This window comes from Trichoderma breve, chromosome 6, assembly GCF_028502605.1.
Source record: "Trichoderma breve strain T069 chromosome 6, whole genome shotgun sequence".
Classification (NCBI taxonomy): domain Eukaryota; kingdom Fungi; phylum Ascomycota; class Sordariomycetes; order Hypocreales; family Hypocreaceae; genus Trichoderma; species Trichoderma breve.
The window spans coordinates 1,514,575-1,541,396 of NC_079237.1; the positions used below are offsets into that span (position 1 = coordinate 1,514,575).

The 26,822-nt window shown below is 51.1% G+C and overlaps 9 protein-coding genes across 9 annotated transcripts; 4 read left to right on the forward strand and 5 right to left on the reverse strand.

Moving 5' to 3' along the window:
* Positions 1–16: 16 nt before the first annotated feature.
* On the reverse strand, positions 17–862 carry T069G_09405 (emp24/gp25L/p24 family/GOLD domain-containing protein; the record flags this gene model as incomplete). The annotated part of the gene is made up of 3 exons (XM_056176615.1): positions 17–339; positions 457–580; positions 644–862. The coding sequence occupies 3 exons, from the start codon at positions 860–862 to the stop codon at positions 17–19; spliced, it is 666 nt and encodes a 221-aa protein (XP_056025093.1).
* Positions 863–1,259: 397 nt separating this feature from the next.
* T069G_09406 (u1 zinc finger domain-containing protein) lies at positions 1,260–2,266 on the forward strand (the record flags this gene model as incomplete). The annotated part of the gene is made up of 6 exons (XM_056176616.1): positions 1,260–1,269; positions 1,331–1,336; positions 1,433–1,534; positions 1,602–1,739; positions 1,872–1,937; positions 1,998–2,266. The coding sequence occupies 6 exons, from the start codon at positions 1,260–1,262 to the stop codon at positions 2,264–2,266; spliced, it is 591 nt and encodes a 196-aa protein (XP_056025094.1).
* Positions 2,267–3,234: 968 nt separating this feature from the next.
* On the reverse strand, positions 3,235–6,384 carry T069G_09407 (uncharacterized protein; the record flags this gene model as incomplete). Its single annotated transcript, XM_056176617.1, has 1 exon — positions 3,235–6,384. The coding sequence occupies one exon, from the start codon at positions 6,382–6,384 to the stop codon at positions 3,235–3,237; it is 3,150 nt and encodes a 1,049-aa protein (XP_056025095.1).
* A 2,632-nt stretch (positions 6,385–9,016) lies between these two features.
* T069G_09408 (replication protein A OB domain-containing protein) lies at positions 9,017–10,996 on the reverse strand (the record flags this gene model as incomplete). Its single annotated transcript, XM_056176618.1, has 4 exons — positions 9,017–9,110; positions 9,169–10,581; positions 10,637–10,888; positions 10,959–10,996. 4 exons carry the CDS (start codon positions 10,994–10,996, stop codon positions 9,017–9,019), a joined length of 1,797 nt encoding a protein of 598 aa, XP_056025096.1.
* A 927-nt stretch (positions 10,997–11,923) lies between these two features.
* Positions 11,924–13,040, forward strand: T069G_09409 (dienelactone hydrolase family domain-containing protein; the record flags this gene model as incomplete). The annotated part of the gene is made up of 4 exons (XM_056176619.1): positions 11,924–12,053; positions 12,109–12,158; positions 12,218–12,893; positions 12,946–13,040. The coding sequence occupies 4 exons, from the start codon at positions 11,924–11,926 to the stop codon at positions 13,038–13,040; spliced, it is 951 nt and encodes a 316-aa protein (XP_056025097.1).
* A 94-nt stretch (positions 13,041–13,134) lies between these two features.
* T069G_09410 (zinc-binding dehydrogenase domain-containing protein) lies at positions 13,135–14,204 on the reverse strand (the record flags this gene model as incomplete). The annotated part of the gene is made up of 2 exons (XM_056176620.1): positions 13,135–14,117; positions 14,192–14,204. The coding sequence occupies 2 exons, from the start codon at positions 14,202–14,204 to the stop codon at positions 13,135–13,137; spliced, it is 996 nt and encodes a 331-aa protein (XP_056025098.1).
* A 4,777-nt stretch (positions 14,205–18,981) lies between these two features.
* On the forward strand, positions 18,982–19,615 carry T069G_09411 (uncharacterized protein; the record flags this gene model as incomplete). Its single annotated transcript, XM_056176621.1, has 3 exons — positions 18,982–19,146; positions 19,217–19,299; positions 19,375–19,615. 3 exons carry the CDS (start codon positions 18,982–18,984, stop codon positions 19,613–19,615), a joined length of 489 nt encoding a protein of 162 aa, XP_056025099.1.
* A 2,122-nt stretch (positions 19,616–21,737) lies between these two features.
* On the forward strand, positions 21,738–24,062 carry T069G_09412 (AMP-binding enzyme domain-containing protein; the record flags this gene model as incomplete). Its single annotated transcript, XM_056176622.1, has 4 exons — positions 21,738–22,125; positions 22,222–23,490; positions 23,614–23,786; positions 23,856–24,062. 4 exons carry the CDS (start codon positions 21,738–21,740, stop codon positions 24,060–24,062), a joined length of 2,037 nt encoding a protein of 678 aa, XP_056025100.1.
* A 1,577-nt stretch (positions 24,063–25,639) lies between these two features.
* T069G_09413 (uncharacterized protein) lies at positions 25,640–26,585 on the reverse strand (the record flags this gene model as incomplete). The annotated part of the gene is made up of 4 exons (XM_056176623.1): positions 25,640–25,790; positions 25,840–26,153; positions 26,199–26,260; positions 26,342–26,585. The coding sequence occupies 4 exons, from the start codon at positions 26,583–26,585 to the stop codon at positions 25,640–25,642; spliced, it is 771 nt and encodes a 256-aa protein (XP_056025101.1).
* Between the last annotated feature and the right edge of the window lie 237 nt (positions 26,586–26,822).

Consider the following 26,822-nt stretch of genomic DNA (forward strand, 5'->3'; position numbering starts at 1 on the left):
TTTGTAATCAGAGAATTTAGATCAAGTGCTTGGATCGGAAGTACGCCCTCAGGTACATAATCTGCCACGCCCACAGGATGACGAGCAACCAGGTCGTTCCGACGCCGAACCACTTGACACGGTTGTTTGTGCTCTCGTTGGTGTCGCGCAGCTTCTGCTCGCGCTGGCGCAGGTAGTCCATCTCGCGGACGACCTCGGCGGTGAGCTCCTCGATGCGGCGCAGCTCGGCCTCGACGGGCTTGAGCTTCTCGGTGGCCTGGATGGCGGACCAGTCCTTTGCGTCGGCGCCAATGTCGATGTCGAGCTCGACGGTGCGGAGGTTGATGGCGGGCTTGTTGGCTGTTTGGATTATATGTCAGTAAACATGTCTTGTTGTAGGTTTTGAGTTGAGTCTTAAGGGGGGTTTGTTGTTTGGAGAAAAAAGGGAGGAGGGGCCGTTCAGTTGAGGCAACGTACGTCCAACCATGAGGTTCTCAAAGCACACGTCAAAAGCGGCATCAGCGTGAGAAGTAAAGACGATTCTCGACTCGCCGGCAACGTCCTTGGATCGGCCGTACTCGTTGCCAATGGCATCACGGACCTGGATTTCCACCTTGTTAGCTTTCTCCTGGTTTCTTTGTTCCCCCCCGCCATAGGTACATACATGAATGTTGACCAGCATGCCGTCTCCCCTGTAGCCGTCGACGGTCGACGTCACAACCACCAGTGTGTCGCTGCCGACAAAGTTGCGAATGCAGCGCTCCTTCTTGAGGGACTCGCCGCCGGTGTGGGCCATGAGGTCGAACTTGAGGGCGTTGGCGGCGCTGACGAGCAGCAGCAGGCCGCAGAGCCACCGCATGGGTGAGAGGGCCGATTGCGCCATGGCCTGTGTTGGTATAGAATATCTCGACTGCTGCTTGTGGATTGTCGAGGCTCAACGGGTGTGTTGATTGGAATGGCAGTTCACCAAAGCAAAGCCCAGGGATTGAAGCTACAATTGGAGTCCAGACTGACCACCTTGGCTCTAATTCACACCAGCCGCAAAAGGTACAGGTGTCGCGTTTGGGGCTACTGTGGCTGGTGGCCAGATAAAGGGCCAAAAGGGAGCATCGGCCAATCAGGAGCCCGGGTGATAAGCTCGGCGTCACGTGTGGGGCAGCCTCGCCGTTCTTTTTCGGGACAAGCCCCAGCCTTTTGCTACAGCTGCATGCATTTGCCTTGATGGTATGATTCTTCCTGTATCAATCTGAAGCAAAAACACCCAGCGCAATCCAGTCACGATGCCCAAGTGTATGTTTCCCTCTTCCCTCTCCAAATGGCTCAATCAACCAAAGCTAACGCATCTCTACAGTCTTTTGTACGTCGAAACCCATCCACCAGCCAGTCAAAAACACCCTCTGCGACGCGCTCCCTCATGAGATCCCTCCTCCCGTCTAACTTTCAACCACAACAGGCGACTACTGCGATGTCTACCTCACGCACGACTCCATGTCGGTGCGCAAGGCCCACAACAGCGGCCGAAACCACCTGCGCAACGTCGTAGACTATTACCAGCGTTCGTCCCGACCTCTTGTCTCTCCTTCTCCATATTCCGCCACTGACATGTGTCATCCATTGTACAGAAATTGGTCACGAAAAGGCCCAGTCCGTCATTGACTCGATTACCTCCTCGTACGCTGCCGAGGGCCAGGCCCATGCGAACCCGATGCTTCTTCAGAACCAACCCGGCCAGGGATTTCCCGCCTTTGGCTTCCCCGGTGGTATGTCATGTTACATCCCCTGGTTTCCTTGTCTCGCCACTTTATCTTCACTATCGAAAACTATATGGATGAGAGCGAGAAGGGAAAATCTGGAAGACGCAGAAAACAGAACTAACATGGCTATTTTATTAGGCATCCCTCCGCCATTCCCCGGTATGCCTGGAGCTCCTCCCGGCCAATTCCCCCAAGGCCTCCCACGTATGTCCTCATCCTCTTCTGTCGTTCTTCTCTCACACATATTCTAATCCCAATACTCAGCACCTCCCGGCGGTCGCGGCATGCCCTCCATGCCCCCCTTCCCTCCCGGTCCCAACGGAATGCCTCCCATCCCCCCCAACGGCCTCCCCTTTCCTCCACCTGGCGGCCTTCCTTTCCCGCCTCCTGGCGCACCTGGAGGTCCTGGTTTCCCGCCACCAAACTTCGCTGGTATGCCGGGCATGCCGGTTCCGCCGCCTGGGCAGCATTCGTTCCCTCCGCCTGGATTTCCTGCTGGGGGGCCGCCTGCTCCTGGACAGGATAGGCGGTGATGAGCTAGGGGTTTCGGGAGTTGATTGGTATTTATTGAGTTAAGATTTAGTGATGGGTTAATATTTGGCGCATGAGGCGTTTCGTTCTTTTGGCATTTCACAGCACATAAACCAGTTTCAGTAGACCAAAGGATGAAAAGCCATCCAAAATATGACAATATTTTTCTCAAAATGACTTTTTGCAATTCGAGCATACATCATATCTGGGGAACATTGAACCAAAGCACACGTCATTCATTCTCATTCTTAAAACAGTTCCTTCTCTCGTTTCACTCTCAAAAATCATTAATGCATATAACATCATTGCCAGCAAAAAAGAAAAAAAGACATCGTAGCAATCAAATTTCTCGCCCCCAACGTCTTCTATAATACAGCTAACATCAAAAAGAAAAGAAAACGTAAAGCAAGATGAGATGAGAAAAAAAAGGCATTTCATTCGTTTCCAGTTCATGAGATGCCTCGAAAAGCAATCTAGCCGCCCCCATTCTTTAGATTCCGTATTCTTCATGCAAGGCTAATAGAATAGCCAGCAACATAGCAAAAAAAGACAGAAAGAAAAGAGGAGCAAAACAATGAGAAAAAGGATATAGAAAAAAAGAGCAAAAACGTAACTCAAAAAGGGGGAGCCCCTTATCAAAATGTACATCCTGACGAGAGCAAATTAAAATGAGACGTTGAAAAATTCAAGAAAAGCCCTCCAGGGTCTTTTGTCAATAGATAAAAAAAAAAGACGACAAACTGTAGCATTTCCATCTCTTCAAAGGCAGAGTCGTCCAAAGCATCAAATCATCAAATCGTTGCAGAATTAATCGTAAATGCAAAATGCTGGCCATCTACTAATGTGTCCCGTCATTTCGTCTTCAAGAAAATAAAAATCATTCGTCCTTTGTCGTCATCATTGCTTGCATCATCAAGAAAAACGCCAGCAAGTAGCACCAAGACTCTTCACTTGAAAAAGAAAAGAAGTCTTAAAATCGTCCAGCTGGGTCGAATTGAGCCGCCCCGTTGCCGGGTCTGATTACTTCACCAACGCCGTCTCGAACTTCTTTCGGCCCGCTAATCATCTGTCGAAGTCTCTGCGAGCGTTTCTCGCGTCGTCTCTCGCTTATCTTTTGCGGAATATTTTGAATCTCTTCCAATTTGCTCCCAATGGAAAATCGCCGTGAACCCATCACACTGCCTCGACCAATGCTTCGTCTCCGCCAGAACCGTTTGCGAGGCTCACCAACAATCGATCTCGGGTCTCTGCTCTGACTCTGTCGTCGTCTAATCGATTCAGCGCTGATTTTGCGGCGTACGATGCGCAGATTGCCACTTGATGTCCGTTTGATTGTCCGGCGTTGGGGCCCATGCACGTCATCGACATGATACTCTTGTGATGGCAGAATCGAAAAAGTCTGCTTCACCTTTTGGCTAAAGCTCCTTGTTGGTCTTCGCGGGCGGTTGTCCACAGGGGGGTATCGATAGACTTCATCATCACGTTCATAATCATCCTCATCGTCACTATATTCGTCCTCATCGGACCTAGGCTCAGAATCCTCATCGCTGATCCACTGGGGGCGCCAAAACGGATGCAGCTTGTCCTCTTCAGTTGGTTGTTCATTGTCTCTATATAGAGAGATGTCGCTGTCATCACGAGTTCTCCGTGACAAAGAAAAGGTCCTGGCAAGGAAGCCTGGCCCTCTCGAGGTTGACACGTAGTCGATGGAATGGCGGCGGCGGCTGAAAGCTCTTCTGACGATGGAGGGTCGTCGTGGAGGCTTCTCCTTCAAAGATTCAAAGTAGTTGCCTTGCAGAATAACTCGCTCGGCCGCAGGCGTCATACCCGATGGTGTGGCAGGAATGAAGTTGATTGCGGGCGGGTACCTCGGCGGTTGTGGTGGAGCTCGCGGGTTGCGCAGAGGTGAATCGACCTCGAGGGAAGAGAATCTCTTCTGGGGAGGAGTGACGGGAGCCTGATCATACAAATGCGCCACCAATGATTTGGGAGGGCTGGAAACGCGCCTCACCAACGCTGCCTCTGACGGCCGGTTCGAGTGATTGACCATAAGAACCGATGAATTTTGATGAGGGAACATTTGAACAGCGAGGGCTTCTACCAGCTCAGGGGCCGTTGCACACGTCTCCATGGACGCAACCGAGAAAGGCGTATTCCGCAACGGAATCTTCTTCACCGAAAGTACATCGTCGTGCTGATCAACCCCAAGGTGATCAAACGGGTCCTCTCTTTCCAAGTCCTGCATCCCGGGGGATAAGGGGGACAGAGGGGACAGAGGGGACAGCGATGGCGTGCTGGGACAGATGATGTGCACTTCTTGGCTGCAATGGCGATTAAGTTGCTGTTCGATTTCGGCATTGTGTACCTTGACGCTGCTAGCAGTTATTGATTCACGCCTAGAAGCGTTAAGTTGCTGTTCGATCTCGGCATTGTGTAACTTGACGCTGCTAGCAGTTATTGATCCACGCCTAGAAGCGTTGCGACTGGTTGGAGCTGAGAGCGACGAAGACCGCTGCGGAATTACCGGGGGGAAATCAATCGTTCTTTCAGATCTATCGGATTCGGAATACGCTCGACTCCGACGAGCAGGGCGATCAAAGACGGGACCAGAGTTTGCAGATGGCGATACATCACGGGCAGGGGCGGAGTTGACGCTCTTTGCCTTGTCTGAGTGCCTGCTAGATGCCGATCGAAGAGAAGGCTCCCTGCTCTTGGGACCCCTCGACGATCGTCGTTCAGGGACAATGACTACCGGGATACCACCACTCTTCCAAATCTCCCTTCTCGCGGTTCTACTCGAGATGGATCTGTTTGTCGAGTGTGTGACGGTTGAGATGTAACTCTCGCGATCATAGGAATCCAGCTGACTTTGTGTAACCTTGGAAGGTTTAGGAACCTCCTCTTCTTTTTCTTTCACGTCTTCCACACGGGCTATTGAAGCAGTGTCTACCTTGCTTTCAGTAGCATTTCTCAAAGTGCTTTGCTTTCGCATGTGGCGCAGAGTTCTCTCCCTTTTCGGGGGGCCATCGACAAGAAAAACCTCGACCACAGTTGACTGGCTAGAGGTGCTTAATGGTCGCTCTCGCTTTGCCGTCGCCTCTACTTGCGGATGGACCAACTTGGCAGGCTTTCCATCATTGGGTCTCTTCGAAGACGAGACTACAGGTGCTGCCTCTTCGAGTTGCATGTTGCGCACAGCTTTCGTGGCGTCGGTAGGCCCGACAGATACTTTGTCTTCAACGACAGGATCATGATGCAAAATTGGCCGCGAGGCTCCCGAGGGTCGACGTCGATACTGGTTCTTCTGGGACATAACTGCATTCGACAAGCGGGCATCTTGCGAATGCCCAGCTTCTGGGGCAGCGTCCCGTCTGTCTACAAATTCAGAAGCTTTTGCCTTCGCTTTTGGCGTAGAGTCGCCTTCTTCTCGCCTTCCATCTCCAGTCGGTGTTCTTTGTGCTCTATCCGAAGGAGTTATTGGTCGCACCGCATCACGATTAGTAGTAACAGCGTTAGCGGACGGAATGATGGTGGTATGCGAGGCCGCCGAAAACTTGCGAGGCCATTCGGCTACTGTTTCGTCCTCCGAAGGCGTCACCTCCTCGCGGGCGGTGATGAAGGACTCGGCTCTCGACTCCGTGCCCATTGTGCTCCCCGAAGCCATGCGGTCCTTTATGCTGGGCCGCGGGTTCTTGGCGAGGCTTGCAGGATGCGGCGGGGTGACATCTGGAGTCGGGGGGCTGCGCTGGTCCGGAGGGGTGGCTGGCGGTCGAGTCGCGACGACATTCGGCAGCCTGACGCTACTTTCGGTGCTTGTCGGGCTCGATGCGGCGGCAGAGTGGCTGCTGGAGGATGCGTTTGAGTGCGCGGGCGGAGTTGGAGGCAAATCAGGCCCGGTGTTTATTCTCCTGAGCTGGTGTTTTAAGGGCTGTGGATTCACGGTCGGGTGAGGCGTCGAGCTTCTGGGCACCATCGCCGCGCTGGCTAGATTGGGTTTGCGCCTAGAGCCATCGTGCGGCTGATCGATGTGCGGCCGCGGCAGGACTCGGTGCTTCTTGAACTGGCGCGGCGCCGCAGCCTCAGGTACGGAGGTGGGATTCATCTGAGAAGGCGCCGCCATCGTGGCGATCGTAAAAACTGAACTGTTGCTGGGAGCTGCGAGCAAAAAAGGAAGCGCAGGCTGCCACTAGTAGTATATTTCACGGACTACGTGGCGGCGGCGTGGTTGAGACAGGGGCCGCTTTGCATGATGATGGACAAGTAGGTTGTGCTGGACCTGATCAGGCGATACAATTGGTGAGTCCAGCTAATCGAGATCAGAGCGCGGTGCGGTCGTGAATGGCCAGACGGACGAGCGAGGCGAGCAACAAGTCTGCTGGGTCCCAAAACAACGAGGGCCAATCTGAAACGAGAACAGCAAGCAAAGCAAAGTGTAAGCAAAGGAAACGGGCTGAGTTTGCGTCAACGGCCCAGGCAAGAAAAAGAAAAAAAGAGACACCCCGTCGTGCCGTACAGCTGGCCAACAAAGGGCCGGGCGCAGGTGCTGAGGCGACGGGTGAGACGCTGATGAGCTGATGATTGGACACAGCAGCTGAAAGCGAGTGAGAAGCAAAAGAAGGGAATCTGGCGCTCAAAGAACGAAGCCCAGGACGATGAAAGGCGCAAAGCTGGAGAGGAAGAAAAAGCGGAAATAGAGCGACCAGGTGGTTGGTGAGACGCCTGGCAGTAGCAGCAGCAGCTGGGCCCCCCAGTGGTCGCCAGCCTTGATTCAAGGCTCGTTCCGAAAAGAGAATCGCAAGGTTCACGATGCAGGGGGTGACACGGTGACGATGGATCGATGGCACATGGCGGAAGCGATTCGATTCGTCGAGGCGGGACGAAGCAGGAGGAAGGGAAAGGGAAGAGATGTGCCGTTGCCCACTCAGTCAGTACGTGCTGTACATACGGAGCAGAGCAGCGACGATGTGATTTGATGCGCTGCGAGGCGATGCGATGTGAGGTGATGTGTAGGAGGCAGAATGAAACTGACTGGTCTGACTGGGGCGGGGCGACTATTGGATTGATTGGCAGTGGACAGTACAGTAGGCAGCAGGTACCTGATACCCGGCAGCATGTATGTACATACAGCGCTGTCGATGCAGATTGATGCAGATGCTGGGCAGAAAGCAGAATCACTCTCCGATGCTATGATGCAGCTTTATTAGCCGGATTGCAAAAGACAGCTTAGTGGCTCTTTCAGCGCAAAGACAGCTCCATCTGTGACGGGAGGGATTATTCGATCAATCGCCACCTATTGACGACAGACCACGGCGCCACCAACTGCTAATGTTCAGCTAGCTGTGCCCGAGCCCTCGCTAGTGGGCTCCTCAAGCGCTGCAGGCGCTGTGACAGGTCCGAGTTCCCTCAGGTACAAAGCACATTCCTTGAGTTGAAAGTCATCATTGAAGCCATGGAACCTCAGTCTTTGAAACGTGAATGTTTTCTCATTATCAAAGAGGAAATCAACAAGGAGAATCCAGCTGGTAAATCATTCATGCTGCTCATATACACAAAACCGCAGCGATGGACACAATTCCGCCTCTCCTCTCCTCAACTAAACCATCTTCGACATGTCTTGCATGTTCACAGTCAATTTCTTCAAACCACCAAACCAGGCAACGTTTCATAGCTGCCACCCCGTTCATGCAAAAAATGTATATGCAGAGGACCCTCGAAACAAGCATCATGTGCGCCCTCTTTCTTAACACAGATCCCCGTCGCCAGATTCGACCGTCATGTGCCTGGATAAAAAAAGAGGCATTTACCAGATACAGTGCCTGGTGCCACCATCCATCAACATCAAGCCTCTTTTCCACATCCGCGACGGCGCGGGCCTAGCACCATTTTGCATGTGCTCCTCTCTTGCAAGCCCCCAAGCTACCACACCAAGAAGGGCTAAAGAAAAAAGTGCTCCATCGTTGGATGTGGTTGTTTGGTCTCCATTTTCCCCTCTTTGGTTCAGTCGTAAGGGTGAGGTCAAGAGATGCCCTGCCTGACACATGGCCATGAGTCTCAGATAACCCCATCATTCAGCATCTAAACGAAACCAGAAAGCAATGTTGTCAATCACCAATATACGTACGTAATATACGAGGTGCTAATTATACCACGCCGTCCAGGGGATTCACGTCAATGGAGTACGAAAAAAAAAGCTGGTGGCTGGGAGGCCACGCCGCTCTAACCTCATACTGTACTGTCCTGGTGTCGACGCCTCTACCATTAGATACTATTAAAAAGCTAGCACATCCCAGAAAACATGTGCCAAATGCTCCGTCCGGAGTACAAACTCCTGGATTGATCCTTATCAGCTGTCCAACATCCCCAGCTTCCTGTCTTGGACCACGCAGGGGCCGACGCTGATGCAGGTTGCCTTTTTCTGACAAGCACCAACACCATCCCAAGTGTGAGTAGGATTGTCTAGCAGCTAAATACGGAGCATAAGTGCAGTTTCGGCCGCCACTCATTTGACCACAGTCTCTGATGAGGGAATGCTTGGTCACGAGGCAGCTGTCGACGAATCTTGGCGTCTCCCACAGGGCACTCACAAAGTGCGTATAAGCATGTAGACAGCCACGAGCAGCTCAAGCAAATTCAATTTTTTATATCCCCATGTTCTTCCTCATGAGATAGCTACCTAGCTATAAAGTCATATCACCCAACAAATCCGCCATAATAGTCTTTTGTACACTCTTTGGTCATTATACTTTGAACAATTAGTTAATGTTGAACTGCTTGATCAGCTCTACCAGTTTGTTGCCCTCTGTCTTGTAGTCCACCAAAGAAGCACTCAAAACTTGGTATCGTACCCTAAAACTTTTGTCAGTCACTGTCATTTGCTTCGTTTTGCTTACTTTGAAAGACTTACCTCTGCGTGTCACCAAAATTATCCATCTTAGCTCTGCATCTGAACACCAGCTTCTTACAATTCACCGCCTCGAATGCGGCCATGAACTTGGCATCGTCATTCTCCTTGAGCTCCATCAGCTCGTTGGCAGACATGCCGACTACTATCCTGCCCGTATCGTCGAAGCAGCTCAGCCACTGGTGACTTGTGTGATCGGCCACATTGAGTTGCATGATGTAGCGGTAGTCTGGCTTGTCGTGTGATACATTGCACTTCTCGCACTGCCATGTACCATCCGGCATGGGAGTGACCTTTTTGTTGCATCCTTGGTTAGAGCAAGCAGGGTAGCAAAAGTTGTCTTGCTTGACGAATACAATGGTGGCTTTGATCGTGTAGTAAGCCTGGTCGTCCACACCAAGGTTCTCGTCTTTAACCTGTGAGATTGTCTTGATTTCCTCCTTTCGGCCAGTTGCGCCAGCCACACCAGCCAGGTTCTGATGAGTCGCAAAGGTGTCTGTTCGGCCGGCTGAATCATACCAACCCTTGAGACGGTAGGCATCGGGGATATCAGGATCGACAGTCATGGTTCCTGACGAGAGCAGACTAAGGCTCTTGCCACCAAAGTCTGATACCTTGGTGCCCTTGAAAGCCACAACTGACTCTGGGTTGGCATCAAAGGCGCTTGCTGTCTTGCCCCAGATCGTGACGCGAACTGAATAGCCGGTATCGTCCACCAGCGTCAATTCACGCTTCTGGAAGGGTCGACCATCCTTCTTTGACGTAATCTCGCTGACTTCGGCAACCTCCTTCAACACACCGATGACATCAACAGTGCTGTCCTTTTCCACGCTTTGCAGTTCTTGGATGGTGCAGAAGTTGAACCGGAGCTGGGGTACGTTGGTCTGATCTTCTGCCTTTTCGATAACCGTTTCCCGCTCAAAGGCAAGCTCGTAGTCATTTGGCAAGTTGCTGAACTGCTTCTTGGCCAGAGAAACTCTGCAGGGGCTAGAAATGTAGTAGACGGAGCCTTCCTGAAGCATGTCATAAAAGGCATCGCACTGGTCGTTGAAGCCCGTAGCCTTGATCTCGCCACTCTCGTCAAGGAGGTTGACGCTGAAAAGCTTTCCCTCTCCGGTCGGTTTGTGCCACGTCTTAATGTCTGACTTGAACGTTACACGGGCCTTGATTGTCCATTTGTTGGAAAAGGGCGAAAGAGCCTCGATAGGGTATATGTTGGCACCAGCGTGCGTGGCTGATCTTGACGGCATCGACTGCAGCTGTGGCTTGGTATCCATTTCTTCCTTCTTGGCTCCGTAAAAGTCGTTGCCAGCGATCGTCGTCTCGGCCGGTTTGGGATCGAGGACCACTGGATCACCAATCTTCTCGTGCACACCGAGATTTTCGATGACCTCGAGGTCCAGAATAACCAGGATGCTGTCAACCATGTCAGTCGTCTGATCGGAGATCTACCGTCTTGATATCTTCTTACTTCTTTCCCTTCAAATTGTTGGGAGTGTACTGCTTCACTCGAGTTAGGCAGCCCCTCTCGAGCTTGTTGTCGTGAATGACATGATTTGCCTGAGTAGCAAGCATGGTCTGGACATAGTTGAGTCCATCACTCATGACCAATCGATATCTATCGCCGCCTTGCCCTGAAGGCGCCATCTGCTTGATCTGTAGGCACTGCATCACAGGCACAGGGAAGCGCTGTGCCGCCTGATCGGGGTCATTGAAGATGGCCCTGCACGTTTTGGGTCAGTCGGATATGAAGAATGAAGAATGGCCAGAGTAAAGCTCGGCAGGTTACTTACTCGATGCAGCCCTGCGATAATTCGGATTCGACGCCCATTTTGTGCTGTTGTGATGATTTTTTGTTCGTCTAACCGAGCTGTGATGTCTACAGCTTTGCCTCACAAGCTCTGGGTTTCGTGCACTTTCGTCAAGGCTTCTGACAAACCCGCGACGCGTTCTCTTTACGCGTTGAGAGGCGAGTCATCACGTGATGGCGGGGTGAGCGGGGTGCTTTCGAGAGGCGAAAGTACCTCCCACTGTACAGGCAGCTGAAGCGACCACTCTGTCATGAAACAGACTCAATATTTTATTTGATGGAGGGATGGCTGACGGTTTCTAATCTGGTAGATATAATATCTTTTGTTTGAGTATTTCACTTGTCGTGAAAAAAAAAAAAAAAAAAAAAAAAAAAACAGATACGCTTGAATAAGCTTCCAGTCTAACACTTTCGGTATACCATTTCAGAACCTTATAGAAGAGTCACAGCACCAATCTAAGCGACCAAAATGATATCCCTTCCAGGTTGGGATATTCCCCCTTTAGTATCATTGGCATCTCTAGTAAATATGAATTCTAAGGTAGTATAAAATAATATCAACGAGGTATTTTCCAAATAATTTCCTGAGTGCTTGAGTACGATCACCTGAGAACAAACATTCTCGCAAGCTTCCCATTCCCAGAGAGCACCACGGAAGGAGGTACTTATTCTCCCCGCCAGCCACCATAGCGCGCCCAGGTACCTGTTGTCCTGGGTACATCTGGAGAGCCACTCCCTCCCTTCGTATTTTTCTACATGAAACCGCATGACGTTGAACTTAGCGCAAGACCCGTGCTATTCTCAGACAAACAACACGTCAGCAGCCATATTCAAGACTCTTTATCATCATTCAACCTCATCCAGTCATATTGCCATTCTTGTCGTGTCTTTTGTCATTTGGGACATTCTCTATACGCGCGCCATCATAAGCCACACCTACCACCAGCCATGACAGAGATAGATATTGCAACAAAGGCGCCGGAGAGCGATGCGCAAGAAGACTCCTTGCTAAATGAGCCGACAGATGTCAGCGAGCAGATGGGTGAACATGAGCACTGCGTAAAGGACAGACCTACTCGTACATGCGACCACGTTTCCATCTTGCAAGCACTATCACTAACATCAAAGCATAGCCACCGGCCAGGGATCCACTGGCGAAATCATCAAACTCAACGACATCGATGTAGGTTAACCTGAGGATCAAGCTATCGTAAGTATGCATCTAATAAAAGCTGATGTCAGGTGTACATCTCGAAACCAGCCGACTATCCTCATACACCTTCCCGCCTTCTCCTCCTGCTCACTGGCGGAACCGGTATCAAGTCCGTCAATAACCAGATTCAAGCCGACATGTACGCCTCTGAAGGATTTCTTGTCCTCATGCCAGATATGTTTGCGGGCGAAACAGCTCCAGGAGGAAAAGGTAGTTCCTTCACAGACAACTCGACGTCTCTTCTCGAGCAAGTCAAGTTGAAGGCCGTGGAGATTGCAAAGTCGTTTATGATCGATATGTGGCTGGCGCGAATAACAGAGGCTAAAATCATGCCCATATTGCGCAAGGTGATTGAAGCGGCACACGAAGAATACCCCGATCCTATCAAGTATGGTGAAGGGATCTACGCTGTAGGGTACTGCGTTGGTGGTCGCTACGTTCTCCTTTTGGCCAAGGGATCTCATGAGGGTGGCAACGATGAAGAAGCTGTCATGGTGAAAGCTGGCCCGTATATCAAAGCCGGCGCTCTAGCTCATGCCGCGTCGGTGACTCCAGACGATTTCAAGGATCTCCAAGCGCCGTTGAGTCTGGTGTGTGTTGAAGACGATGCCTTATTCCCGGATGAGGTGCGAAAAGTGGGAGAAGAGATCATGACGCAGGACAATTTGGAACATGAAGTTCAAGTATACCCCGGAGTACCACACGGTAAGTTCCCAACTCATATGAAATGAAAGAAGCATTGTCTCATCAGTAGCAGGATTTGCTGTCACGGGTCAATACCAGGAATCAGCCATCATGGACGCTCAGGTCACGGCATACGAGCAGATGCTAGCATGGGTGAAGGAACACTAATATCGCACTTACTCTCAGTAAAAGTATTATAGGCTCATGATTGCGTTCATTATTTGGTTTCATTCATTCCTACTTCGGCCCTAAAATTTTATACCTAAACAATGGTGCAGACGATTTTACCCGAGTTCTTTGCATTCTCCATGTGCTCGTGCGCCTCCTGGATCTTGTCCCACGGCAGCACAGAGTCCAGGTAGATTTTGAGCTTGTGCGATTCAAAATCGGGGAGATATGTCTCCAGCCTGTCTCTCAGCCTGCCCTGGTACTCCACGTCGCGGCTTCGCAACGTGCTGCCCAAAACGCGAAGGCGCTTGTACAGAATCATGCTGATGTCCGCATCGGGGACCTTTCCTCCGCTTAGAGTGCCTAGGAGGAGCATGCTGCCGTCAAGAGCAGCTACGTCGAGGTTCTTCTGGAAGTAGTCTCCGCCGATGTAGTCGACGATGTAGTCGACGCCCTTGCCGCCCGTCTTGGCCTTGATCTCGCTGACCCAGTCCTGGGTCTTGTAGTTGAAGGCCGCGGTGGCGCCGAGCTCAGATGTGATGAACTTGGTTTTCTCGTCGCTGCCTGCTGTGGCATAAATCTCTGATGCGCCGGCGGCTTTGGCGAGCTGGATTCCGGCAATGGAAACGCCTGATGCGCCAGCGTGCCAGAGAATGCTCTTCCCCTCTACGAATCCGAGAACCAAGTGCAGCGCTTGAGTTGCCGTTATCCAGGCCTCGGGAACGGCAGCGCATTGCTCGTGCGTCAAGCCCTTTGGCTTGTGCAGCAGCATCTTTGTGTTGACGGCGATGTACTCGGCATAAGCGCCACCATACGCAAGACCAAATACCTCATCGCCGACCTTGAAGCCGTTGTGACTCTCTGATCCAAACGACTCGATAGTACCGCTGAACTCGACGCCGAGAGTCTTGGGAGCACCCTGGGGGACGGGATAGAAGCCGCGGCGCTGGATAATGTCCATGCGGTTGATGCCAAAGGCGGCGATCTTGACGATGGCCTGACCCGGGGAAGGGACGGGCTTGGGGGTTTCGGCGTTGATGAAGAGAGCGTCTCTCTCGCCTTTTCCACCCTTGATGTCTATTATGTATGTGTTAGTTGCTGTATGCTTATGTCGTTTCGGATGGCTTCATGGCGCCTATTAGACGGCGTACCAACTGCACGCATTGTGGCGGCCATTATGTTTCCTAGTGTTGCAAGTTTTGTGGGATTGACTGAACAAAAGCCGAAATGCTACAATGAGTATTTACTTCAAAACTATCTCTATTCAATTCGCAAACATAGTGACTCCATCTTTAAGTGAAAAATATTGCGTCACAAACCCACCCTATTCAACACTCACTGTGCCTAGGCAAGCTGGCAAATCAATTAGTAATGCAGTGAGGAGTCGGAAGGCAAACGAAGTCCCGGCAGCTCCTCTTTAGGCGGGCCAATTATTGCCGAATGCCGACTAAAGAGCTCGAAAAACCTGCCGTTTCCAGTCGAATCTTGCACGAAAAGCTGGGGCAAACTCTGAGGTTGAAGGCATTCAGAGTCTGGGTTCTGAAAGGTTGCATAAGATACGAATTGTTCAGATTATGGTAGCATAAGCTTGGGCTACTTTTGCCGAGGCGGTGGTCTGTCGCTGGCTGAGTCAGTCTGACTGCCTTTGGCAACAACAGCATGTTCCAGTTTAATGTTTCAAGGCAACTACTCATTGACTGAGAAGTGTTCCTTATATTAAACAGCATCCCGTATAACATTGATCTCACCGCCCGGCTGCCAGTTATTTTGTCTTTGAAAGCGGCTATTAGCGTGCTATGTAAATTAAATGAACATTGGATGGTTTCAATGCATGTTATCGCCAACATCCGATATTAGTTGTAAGAATATACTATGCCTACCAGCAAAGTGCTCATGCGTCAATATCAGACATTAGACTGAGCCAGCATGACATTGAACCGAAACACGGCAGCTGCCATTGTCATATTTCACAAGTTGATGAGGAGATCCAAAACATGCGTCGCCCCCATAATCTCTTGGTGAGGTGAGCCATCAAAACAAACCAACTTGTATATACGAGTATTGTTAGTCGATACCCCAGTTCTTGTCTCAAGACTTGTGAGACATTGTACTCCATAGTCTCGAGTGGTTCTGCGACAGACTTGACGTTGCCTGAGGGATTTAGACGGTTATTGCCGCGGCCCTCGGACGGGACATTGGCCCCATTGAGAAGTCACAATAGGTTATCGTGCCGTGCTTTTACATTTGGTGGCAAAAATTGAGATTGCTGCAGTTGACTCGTTCGCAAAATTGAAGTGCTAATTCTGATATGAGAGCATGATAACACGGCTTTTCTCGACATTACTGTAAAACATTGATGCATCGCACAGCCACCCAACTAACGCCAATCTAGGCGCGGACACCTGCATCTTATCGGAGAGCCAAGCTCCTAGCTCAATTTCAACCGACGGAGCACATACAGTAGACTGGCTATCTCCCGAAACAGCGGGCAGCATTTGATAGCATCAAGTGGAAATTAGCAGATGCAACCCCAGCCCGTTGGAAGCGCCATGTACGAGTATGAAAGGCGCCGGTGTGGACTCGGGGCAATGAGACAAAATGTAGGGCAGCTCCGTATCAAAAGGTTCCCGTCTTGTTATGATTGTGACTGATGCTAGTCATCACAGTCTGCGAGACAGCGCGGAAGAGCCGATTTGCCGAACTTGGCTTGACAGTCAAGCTTTTGGGGGCGCTTGGCTGTCTATCCACTTGGTGTCGGCCGGTAATTGCTCATGTTCAATGGCCATTAATGTGACTCCATACAGTACTATTGCATACGAGATACGAGCACCATGTTTCTATCAAGAATCGTTGTTCGAATCTAAAGCCCATCTTAGACAGAGATGTGGTGATATCGTAGTTACAAGTACGAAGACTTCGTACTCTGTACGAGTAAGGTATATCGTATCCATCGGTACGTTGTATATCCGATAAACGGAGTCAAGTCAACGCTCGTATATAATTATAGAAATGGAAGTGGAAGCCAAAGATGGTAGTTTATGCGCCAGTTGATAAGGACTGAAGATCCCTCGCAACTCGGTCCCCGACGACTCCGGTGATCGCCGCCCAGACATGCTTTTTCGAAGCATATCCTCGTACTAGAAGCATCAGCAGAAGGAAAAAGAAAAGAGCGGTCGATCAGGATCGCTGGTTGAAATCGAGATGGATCAGGGGCCGCGTCGATGATCGTTGCCCAGAGAGAGAGAAAGAGCCGAACGACAACAACAAACGGAACAACCGCCTTGCAGCAGGAATACGCCCGTCAACGAGACGGTGAGACTCGTAAACACCGAATAGACGTACGATACGGGCACGGCAACAACAATAACGCTGGCCCTCCCCCCTTGCCTTGCCTGCGCGCACAAGACATGCATGAGAGACGTCTCTCCCCTATTTCCTGTCGCAAGCGAAGACAAGCCATGCAAGAGAAAAACCGGATGAGTGGCCAGCATCCTGGAAGGTGAGTGGATAAGCGGGAAATGAGCGGAGGGTCGTTCGGCGTCGGCGCGACAAGATTCAGTGAGATGGTTCGCTGGGCCTTGCAGTGGCCTCGCTCACCGACGGAGCACAGAACAGCACCAGCAGCACAGGGCATGTCACCTAGCGGCGGTGCTACTGCTAAGTGCTGGCACTACAGCACAGGTGCGGTACTGCTAGTTCTGGTTAACGGCACGCACAAAGATCAAATTGATTGATGCCTGAGAGCTACTGTACATAGTCAGTGGCGATATCTTGTACAGTACCTGTACCTTGTTATTAGCTGTGGTCCCTCCGAAGCCGCCAGAGTCACAGATTGAAAACATCGTTCAATGCCCACGGAGGTGATCCATCAACTACGAAAAAAGAAAAAAAAAAGCGGAACCCGGGCTCGCTCCCCGTCCAATTGGCATCCGTCGCTTGCACTCTGAGGCACGTGATTCACCTTGGTTCTTGTTTGGAAATGGAAAGCCGTGGTGCTGCTTGCTGGTACTCGTAAAGTAACGCCTCCACGCCCACACATAAACGAGGCCCCCGTAATAATAATCAGTCCGCATTGACGGTGGAAATTTTTCAAGACCTGCTTGATAGGCGGGCGAGCCCAGATTGGAGGAGCTGGAATAGGCAAGCAAGAAAGAGCGGGCGTGGATGCGAGAGATGCACACCCTTGCATGAGCAGCAAGCAGCAGCATTCAGAATCCTCCTTTTTTTGGTCCTTCTTGTTCCATGAATCCTGATATGATACGAATTGATACCTAACATGGCGCTTTGATTCCCGCCGTACTACTGTAGCTGTAGCTGTACGATCCCGCTTCTCGAACGTCCATGGCTAGCAACCAAGAGGCCTGTTGATCTCATTGACGCCTTTCCCGGGCTAGATTGAATGGCGGTTCGAAAGCCAGCTGGGAACGATGCCTTCGTGCTTCCTGTTGCCGCTGGCCCACGGCGAATAACGAGCTGGGCCAGGGGATGAAGCTGACAAAAACGTTTTGGTTCCTGCATTAGCGCCAACGCGCCCAGGGCCACTAAAAAAGGCTGATCAGATGGGATGGATGGGTGGAAGGGGAGCTTGGGGGGTCACGCCCTAACAGGGAAAAAACGCAGAGCTAGCGGGCTGCTAGAGGCAATAGTTGGCAGCAATATCGCGAGTGCAGCAGCAATTAATTTCGTGCCCGTCCATGATTCATCGCCGTGATCAGCGGGTTCGCGAGAGACGGCAGCAGCATCCATAGCATGGGGAAGAATAAGGGGCCGCTTGGAACCGGATCACCAGTGCCCATCCAGCCCTGTCCAGCTGTTTGGCATAGAAGAGGATGCGAAACGCGGGTACATGAACGGAGCAGACGGGGAGACTTGGGGTCTTGGGGTTGCTCGAAACGGGCCTGTGTGGTCGATCAATAGAAGCTTACTTGAGCCTGTGCTCCTCTTTCCATTATGGATCAATTGATGTGTGAATGCCCTGGTAGTAGACCAACATGAATGCTACGGTTACATGCTACATTCAGTACTACGTCCACTAGATTAGATTAATATTGACATGTATTATTGGGTGTTTTTTTTTCGGTAGGTGTGCTTGTCCAAAATTACCACATGAGAGAGATATGGACAAGATAGATAGATACGAACTAGTCAATATTTTGTGGTGCGGGATAATAATTGCTGCCAACAAAGAGCCCGGAATCCGAATGATAAGCACATCAACATTGGATGGTACCGTAATCTACCTAGATGAACCTGTTCTACCAATATCCCCGAAAGGCGTCAATGCAATTTGGACTTCGTATCAATACTCGTACCTACTCATCAAGTCACTTTTCCACCGTCCCTTGCTTTACTGTATCTCAGAGTACAGCTTCGTATATCCAGCACTTGATTCGACAGATTAAAATAAACACGGCAGCAAGGCGCCACCACGCGTCCCTTTGATTGTATGGCTTTTTGGCGTCTGGAGCTAGGCCAAAGTCACTCCATCTCGTGCCCACCCCTGCATCTCGCTCAGACCCATCCCATGATCCATAATCCATGATCCTTGCTTGACCTGCTTCTGCGCTGCTTGTTTGTCTTGCCTCTGCAGCTGGAGCCCCCGAGAAAAGGCCCAATCTTGGCTTTTGCCCCCCCATCACAGGCCCACCCACTTTCTCCCTTGGAGCTGCACCCCCCTGGCAACTTCCCCTGGCCTGGTTGTTTTTTTTCTCTCTCGTGCGCTCTACTCCGCTGTGCTTCTGCCCACAAACATTGGTTATAAAGCTCGACTCCTCCAGAGCCCATCTGGGTCTTGATCTTTTTCCTTCCTTCACCACACACTCACGCTCGCTAAGCACCTGCAAAACTTACCTTGACACTTTTGTCAATTTCACTCTTTAACAACAATCGCATCAATAATCTTAATCAAGCTCCCTCGAGTTTAATTCCTAATACCGACAAAATGAAGTTCACCGCTGCTGTCGCTCTCGCCGCCGTTGGCGTCTCTGCCGTCTACGTTCCTCCTAGCAACGTCACCGTTGTTACCGATGTCGTTGACCAATACGTCACCTACTGCCCCTACGCTACCCAGATCACCCACGGCAGCAAGACCTACACCGTCACTGAGGTACTTTCGAATCTGAATATCTGGATATGAAGCGAGAGAACCACGCGACTAACAAGATGCGCCTTACTAGCCCACCACTCTGACCATCACCGACTGCCCCTGCACCATCACCCGCCCCGTTACCGTCACCAGCAGCGTTGTCTGCAACACCTGGTAAGTCGAGCTTGCTTGGCATTTCCAACATGACATCGTCTGAGTGCATCTTCAACTAACACGGAATACCTACAGCGGTAACGCCGCCCCTACTGGTGCTCCCTCCGGTGGCAACGGCGGTGGTTACACTCCTCCTGCCTTCACCAACTCCACCATCACCACTCCCACCCAGGCCCCTCCCGCCAGCGGCCCTGCCAGCACTGGTGGTGTTGTTCCTTCTGCTCCTCCCGCCGTCCCCACTGGCGGTGCCAGCAAGGCCGTCCTCTCCGGCGCCGGCCTTGCCGGTATCGTCGGTCTGGCCGCTTTCGTCCTGTAAATCTTGTAAATTTCGACACCTCGCCAATTTACCGGCTACGATTTCTTGGTTCTACGATTCTTGGAAGTCGTCGGTTCGGCCTCCGTTCATGATTTTGATATAAAGGGGGAAAACACAGTGTTGGGGTTTATTATTGGTTTACGTTGACGGGATACCTTAAGGGAGTGATTATTTTTTGGGATGTATAGAGAAGGGTTCTCTTGGGTTAACGGGACATGCAAGCTCGGTGTTCAAGGGAACTCGATTTTTTTGATCGCCCACGGAAAGATGCGCTACATATCAAACTGTGTGCGGTCGTTTCTCGGGGCTGGAATATAATGTGTCATTTTCTCCAGCAAATAGGATGGGTCTGCCATTACCTCTCTCGCGTCTTTCACCCTATTGACAAAGAAACCTAAAAAAGAAAAGGACGCTTTTCCCGCCTCGAAAAACCATCGATTCCAATTTCTTTTGTCAGACTATTTCTTCGTTCCTTTCGCTGCGATGGACGCTTCTACACATCGCGCAAGGCCCCCTTTTTTCACATACTTAAGCTGGGCGTGTTTATGGCCTCTTGTCAATATTTTTTATATATAAAGTTTGGCAAGCCTAAGCTATCCTATCACTGGTAGTTATGGCGAGCACAAAAGTATATACTGGGAGGGCAGTTTTGGTCCAGCAACACAAAAAATCAAATTCAACACCGCCTTTGTCGATGTGTCTTAAAAGTGAAGTCCGGCTAAGCAAGCGCTGCGTTCTAGACTTGAGTGTAATTTCCGATGTGATGTGATTGATAGCCGCCGGTTTTGCCTGCATACTATTACATGCAACCTTGTAGTTGATTGCTTTCCCTTTTCTGTCAACTCACCGTTTTTTGACGGGCGGAAGGAGAGTGCTTGGGCATGGATGTCACTTGTTTTGTCAATGTCCGTTCACTGAGGTCGAGGCCAAGGTGGCTTCGGGCCGTCCCTGGAGTTAAGCCGTTTGGTGCTTGCTAGGGATTGCGGACTAATACAGGCCTTGCATGATCCTACCAGGAGAACAATTGGCAATCCCTAGCAGTAGGCATTTAGCCTATAATGGGTTGTATCTGGAATTGTCTGATATTGTCTGTGTCAGACGGACTGTCCAACTTGAGGTAGTGAATTGAGATATATAACCGAGGGTCAACACCGTTCAATTGAGCTTGGCATATGGACGGTGGCGTGTTTGCGGCTTGTTAACAGTTGAAACGTGATTGGATATGATTATCTGGAGAAGACAAAAGGTTATTTGCCGGACCACATGGGGGCGAAGTCGGGGACAAAGATGCTTACACCGTTAGGCAATCTACGCATTATTAATGCTTCTCAATGAATGGATAGCCGGAAGGGAGTTGGTTGAGACAGTTACCGTTTTGAAGAACCAAGTTTTTAAGGACTGTTTGGCACTCTTCACTGCGAATGTTAATCTCTGCCGAATAACAAGTATTCGTTTTATCCTATCATCCATATGCCTTGTCTACATGCATTCTGTTGGTGATGCGTGCTGGCCCTTCAACTTTGTATTGGTTTAGACATTTGTACTTCTACTACATACCAATCGTCTGACACACCCACCTGTAAACAGCAATGATGTCAACTTTTGCATCTGTCTGGAACATGCCGCTGGCGATAGCGGACTCCCATTGCCGAGCTCTACCGACAAAGATGCTCAGCAGCGCTATCGATAGCCAAGCCCAGGAGCCAAAAGGCGGGGCAAATCCGGGGCCCCAGCTCCTGCCTTCTCTACGCTGCCCAGCGGATTAACGGAGCTGCAGCACGGCAACAAGCTCCACCGTGGCTTCCGCTGTTACAATTACCTGCCGCGTCTTCTGGACGCCTCAACGGCTGTTGGCACCTTCCCCCATGACTCGCCTCACCATCGCCCTCATCTTGCTTTAGTCATCAGGCTAATGAGGTAATGAAGCTGGATTACCGAGGATAAGTTGATTGTGCTGATTGCTACTTATATCTGGCCTGAGAAGCAATTGATCTGGCAGATTCTGATCTGTGACCGCAACTCTGGAAGTTTGCTTGCACTCTGTCTGGCGTCTTCCACGCGTCTCCTTCATTTATACCAAATCGCCATCAACTCCAATCGTGTCCTCCCCCCAAAGCTCACAATGTCTGGTAAAGACAGCCATGTCCAGGATGATATCCTGCGGCACAGCCTTGAGAACCCTGAGGAGTTCTGGGCGAACCAGGCTGAGCATCTCTACTGGCACAAGAAGCCCAGCTCAACACTAAAGCTTACAGCCAAGAAGCTCAAGAGCGGCATTGAGCACGACAGCTGGGAGTGGTTTCCCGGCGGCGAGATTTCTACCTGCTATAACTGCGTGGACCGCCATGTTGAGGCTGGACATGGCGATGAGGTTGCCATTTACTTTGACAGCCCAGTCACCCAGGTCAAGCAAAAGTACACATACCGCCAGCTGCTGGAGGAGGTTGAGGTCTTTGCGGGAGCTCTGAAAGAAGATGGCGTGCGCAAAGGAGATGTGGTAATGCTTTACAGTAAGTTACTTACGTCGTATAAGTGTCTACTCACTCACTCATTCATCTCACTTATCACCTAACGGTTTCCTTATCGCTAACACAAATCATCGACAGTGCCCATGATTCCCGCTGCTCTGATCGGCATTCTGGCCGTGAACCGCCTCGGTGCCATCCACTCCATCGTCTTCGGCGGCTTTGCCCCCAATGCCCTCGCTCAGCGTATCGACTCATGCAAGCCCGTCGCCCTCTTGACGGCCTCATGTGGCATTGACGGCAACAAGCCTCCTATCCCATATCGCCCACTCGTCGAGGAGGCCTTCAAGCTAGCCACTCACAAGCCGCGCCGGACGTTTATTTGGCAGCGTGAACAGGTTCCCTGGGCACCCACAGACCGCAGCGCGGGCCAGGCATCCTGGCAGAAAGTCATGAACAGCGCACGTTCAAGAGGCATCAAGGCCGAGTGTGTCCCTGTAAAGAGTGCTGATCCAGTCTACATTATCCACACATCCGGCACAACAGGCACGCCCAAGGGAGTTCGGCGAGACGCTGGAGGCCATGCTGTTGGTCTACACCTCTCGATTAGCTACCTGTTCAATATCCACGGGCCGGGCGACGTTGTCTTTACGGCGTCGGATATCGGTTGGGTAGTTGGCCACTCGTACATCGTCTACGCACCGCTGCTGGCTGGCGCTTCTACTATCATTTATGAAGGCAAGCCAATCGGAACACCAGACGCTTCGGCCTTCTGGCGCATTGTCGAGGAATACAAGGTTAACACCATGTTCACTGCCCCAACGGCCCTGCGCGCCATCAAGCGCGATGATCCTGATAACAAGTTTCTGGCCAAGGTTGGAGAGCGAGGTGGCCTCCGCACACTCAACGCCCTGTTCCTAGCCGGAGAACGTTCAGAGCCAAGCATCATATCCATGTATCAGGATCTCCTAGACAAATATGCTGCGCCATCCGCTCATGTCATCGATAACTGGTGGTCCACGGAGACTGGCTCTCCCATGACGGGTCGTGCTCTCGTCCCCCATGCGGGTCGCGACCGCAAAGCCAAGACTCGTCATGATCCTCCTCGCCTCAAACCCGGCAGTGCTGGCAAAGCCATGCCTGGGTTTGACATCCGCGTCGTAGATGATGAGGGCCGCGAGGTTGACAGAGGCACCATGGGCAATATTGTGCTGGGAATGCCATTGGCGCCGACTGGGTTCCGCACTCTATGGGACGATGAGGAGAGATTTTACAAGGGCTACTTGAAGAGATTCCAAGGAAAGTGGCTTGATACTGGAGACTCGGGCTGGATTGATGCCGAGGGCTATGTACATGTCATGAGCAGGAACGACGATGTGCTGAATGTGAGCGCACATCGGTTGTCGAGTGGTAAGTCTTTTCATGCCTTTTGCTATCCTTATGTTTTACTCTTGCTTGGCCGGTACGAAGCCGCAATTAGCAATTACAACTGTGCGCATATACTCTAGGATCAATTCATCTAACAGGATCCAGGTGGTATTGAACAAGCTGTGACTTCGCACCCTCTCGTTGCCGAAGCCTGCATCGTGGGTGTCCCTGACGCCGTAAAGGGCCAGCTGCCTTTTGCTTTCATCACTCTCTCTACCCCATCTCACCCAACAGCTGCAGTCCCTGACGAGAAGCTGGCTGCTGAGATTCAGGCCCTTGTACGGAAGCAAGTAGGTGCCATCGCCTCACTTGGCGGCATCATTCAGGGTAAAGGCATGATTCCCAAGACACGCTCCGGCAAGACTCTTAGGCGTGTATTGAGGGAGCTGCTGGAGAATGCCGCCAAGGGCCAGTTTGACAAAGAAGTCGCGGTACCGAGCACTGTGGAGGATGCGGCTGTTGTGGATGTGGCTAGACGTAAAGTAAAGGAGTATTTTGATACTGTGGGCGAGAAACACGCCGCTATTGAGGAGGGCATAAAGGCGAAGCTGTAATGAGCGTGGCATATGACAGTTTTGGGTTATTGTTTGGGGGTGGGCGTCGGATTCAAGATTGACAACATGATCAATCGGGCTATGATATGAAGCAACTACCTACCAACTGCGATGGAGGTATCTACTCTAGGTATGCAGTAACAAAAACACTGCTGGATATAGGTGTATTTTGATTTACCTCGTTTCAACGAGTCTTTCTGATGGAAGAAATCTCATAAATTAACAGCCCTGTGATTGAAGAGCAAATTACCCTATACTCTCCTCCACCAAATTTCCACGACAGCTATTTCAAGATCTCCTATGAACGATTTCCCTTTCCCCTTGCATATGTCCATTTCCTCACTTAAACTCTCAGCTAGAAATCTCTCGCCATTCAGCCCTTTTCCCTTCCTCGTCACAGCCTCAACTCATCATCCAATGCTGGCGATATTCACTTCACCCCTCTCTCGTATCCCCCCAAACTCGAAACAGACTTGCAACGTCGCCTTGTCCTACATTGAGAAGAAAAATCGCCACCCCGGAGGGCCAGCAGTGACACGGGGAGATTTTTTAGTCGGGAGGAGAACATGTTTTTTTCTCTTCTTCTTTTACCCCATCGTGTATTGTTTGTGTTGCGGGGGGTTGTGTGTAGATGGTTCTGATCTTTGTGGTAGCCTACTTCTAAATGAATGAATGAATTTCATTATTGTTATCTGTTTATTTAATTTTGTGATGTGATCTTGGTGAATTTGTTACATTGAGGCGCGTCGAGGAGGCGGGAGATGAAGTTGTACAGCGGAGGTGGGACACGGGATGGGATGGATAGGGAGAAGGAGGGGGGTTTTATTCTGTGAGGGTATCATCAAGGGGAAGAATGGCTTGAGATTTTGTATTATCTGTTCTGTTCAATATGGGGGAGAAGATGTCATTTGCTGTGAATGGATTTTAGATGAGAGACCGTTGTTATGTGAGTTGTTGTTGCGTGAAACTTGGAAAGAGATGTGGTGAGAGTGCGCCTGTGAGGGTGTATCCGATGGCTTCAAGACCTCCGGAGCGCGAGAATCAAGAAAAATCAAGGAGATCTGTCGTCGTTGTGCTGAAAGAGGCCGTCTGGTGCGAGTACTGCTCGTACGAATACAAACACAAGCCGCCACAGCTCGGAAAGATATATATATCTGTATCCAGTGTATGTGTAAGGAGGGAACATCCCTTGTGAGCCCGGGACAGGCCCTAAAGTCAGTTAGATCGCTGCTTAAACGTCTTTTTTCTTTCTTTCAAGAACGTATAGTTAGGGTGGTGGCACGTTGAGACTTGATACTGAGAGTGCTGTATGAATTTTATTCTGAATTTCTTTTTCTTCTGCCCTCGGACAGGATTTGGTGCTAGCACCTGCGTCGGAATGTGGTTCCTTTTGTGGTCTATGAGAAGTGATATATCATAAATTCGTATCGGTGTAATGTGAGAGGCCGTTATTCTCTCTGTCTCTCTTCCCTCGTCCATCCTTGTCCGTCGTAATAAAAGTTTGTCGTCCAACTAGGCTCATGCAGTGCTTCCATGCATAAACGGGGGACAAACCATCCTATCAATCATCGAGATAATCAAGAAGCGGTCTCTGATGGTGTGGTTTTAGAAACGGCGTTCTGCTTGAAATACAGCCCATAGACGCTGTTTTGTGCCTTTGCGGCCATCTTGAGGTTGGAGAAGCGCGCTTCGGGCAATCTCTTCCCCTCCTGGAGGCTTTGTAGAACCCTGGATCTAATTAGCCAAGACGTTGCGAAGAAGTGAAAGGCAAACTCACCATTCCACGCTGACAAACTTGACACCACAGCCACCAATCTTCCGTATTTCCTTTTCCAGCTTGCCCGCCGCGAGGCCACCCCCGGTGCCTTTACCCTCTGTTGAACCGTTGGGTCGCCCGAGGATAACATGCGTGACCTTTCGCCGGCCCAGATTCAGAGACATGTTGCCGCCGTTTTCACTAATGAGCTGCTTGAGGCGGTGGTCGGACACCAGTGGAAACGTGCTGCCGTTGACGTAGACTGTGACTCCATCGAAGAGCTTGCGCGGGTTGGCTTGGGATTTCTTTTGCTTTTCCTCGTCCTCCAGCCGTCTCTGGAGCATCAGAGCATCTTCTGTTGTGGTCTGGGCCCCCGGCACTGATTTGTCCCGTGCTTCGGGCCCGTTTGGGCGGCGTGAATCCAGCGTCTCACGCATCAGCCCTGGGCGAGTCAGCATGTCCACGACGCTCGTCTTATTATTATCCCCCTGTCCACCACTGCTTCTGCCACTGTTTCTGTCACCGTTTGTCCTCGTATTCTTGCCATCGACATCGGGATTCTCTGCTCCGGCGCCCCATGTGTCGCTCAAGCGCTGGCCACCCGAGCCGTCGCCGGCCCGGAACTGGCTGTTGAGCTTCCTGGTCCGCGAGTGTCGCCACCCCGTGCCCGGCTGCGTCTCTGCTCGCTGGTGGCCTGTTGCGGACGAGTTCCAAGGGTCCCAAGGGCGCGTGGCGGAGATCCGGGACAGGGGTTTGGGTGGTGACATGTCGCTTTTTTCTCCAGATGGCGTGCATCTGCCGCTGGGACTAGTAGCTGTAGTTGCAGCAGTACAGAGTACTCGTGTATATACAGCAAAGAACAGCTGCTCGTTGTACCAACGATTCCGATCCCGTCACGGCGTTTTTGTTTTGTTTTCCAAGGGAGAAAAGGACAAAAGGACACACTGCAAACGCCCATTTCACAGCCCTTGAGCCTCTGCCCGCGTTTCGGCGCGTTTGTCCCG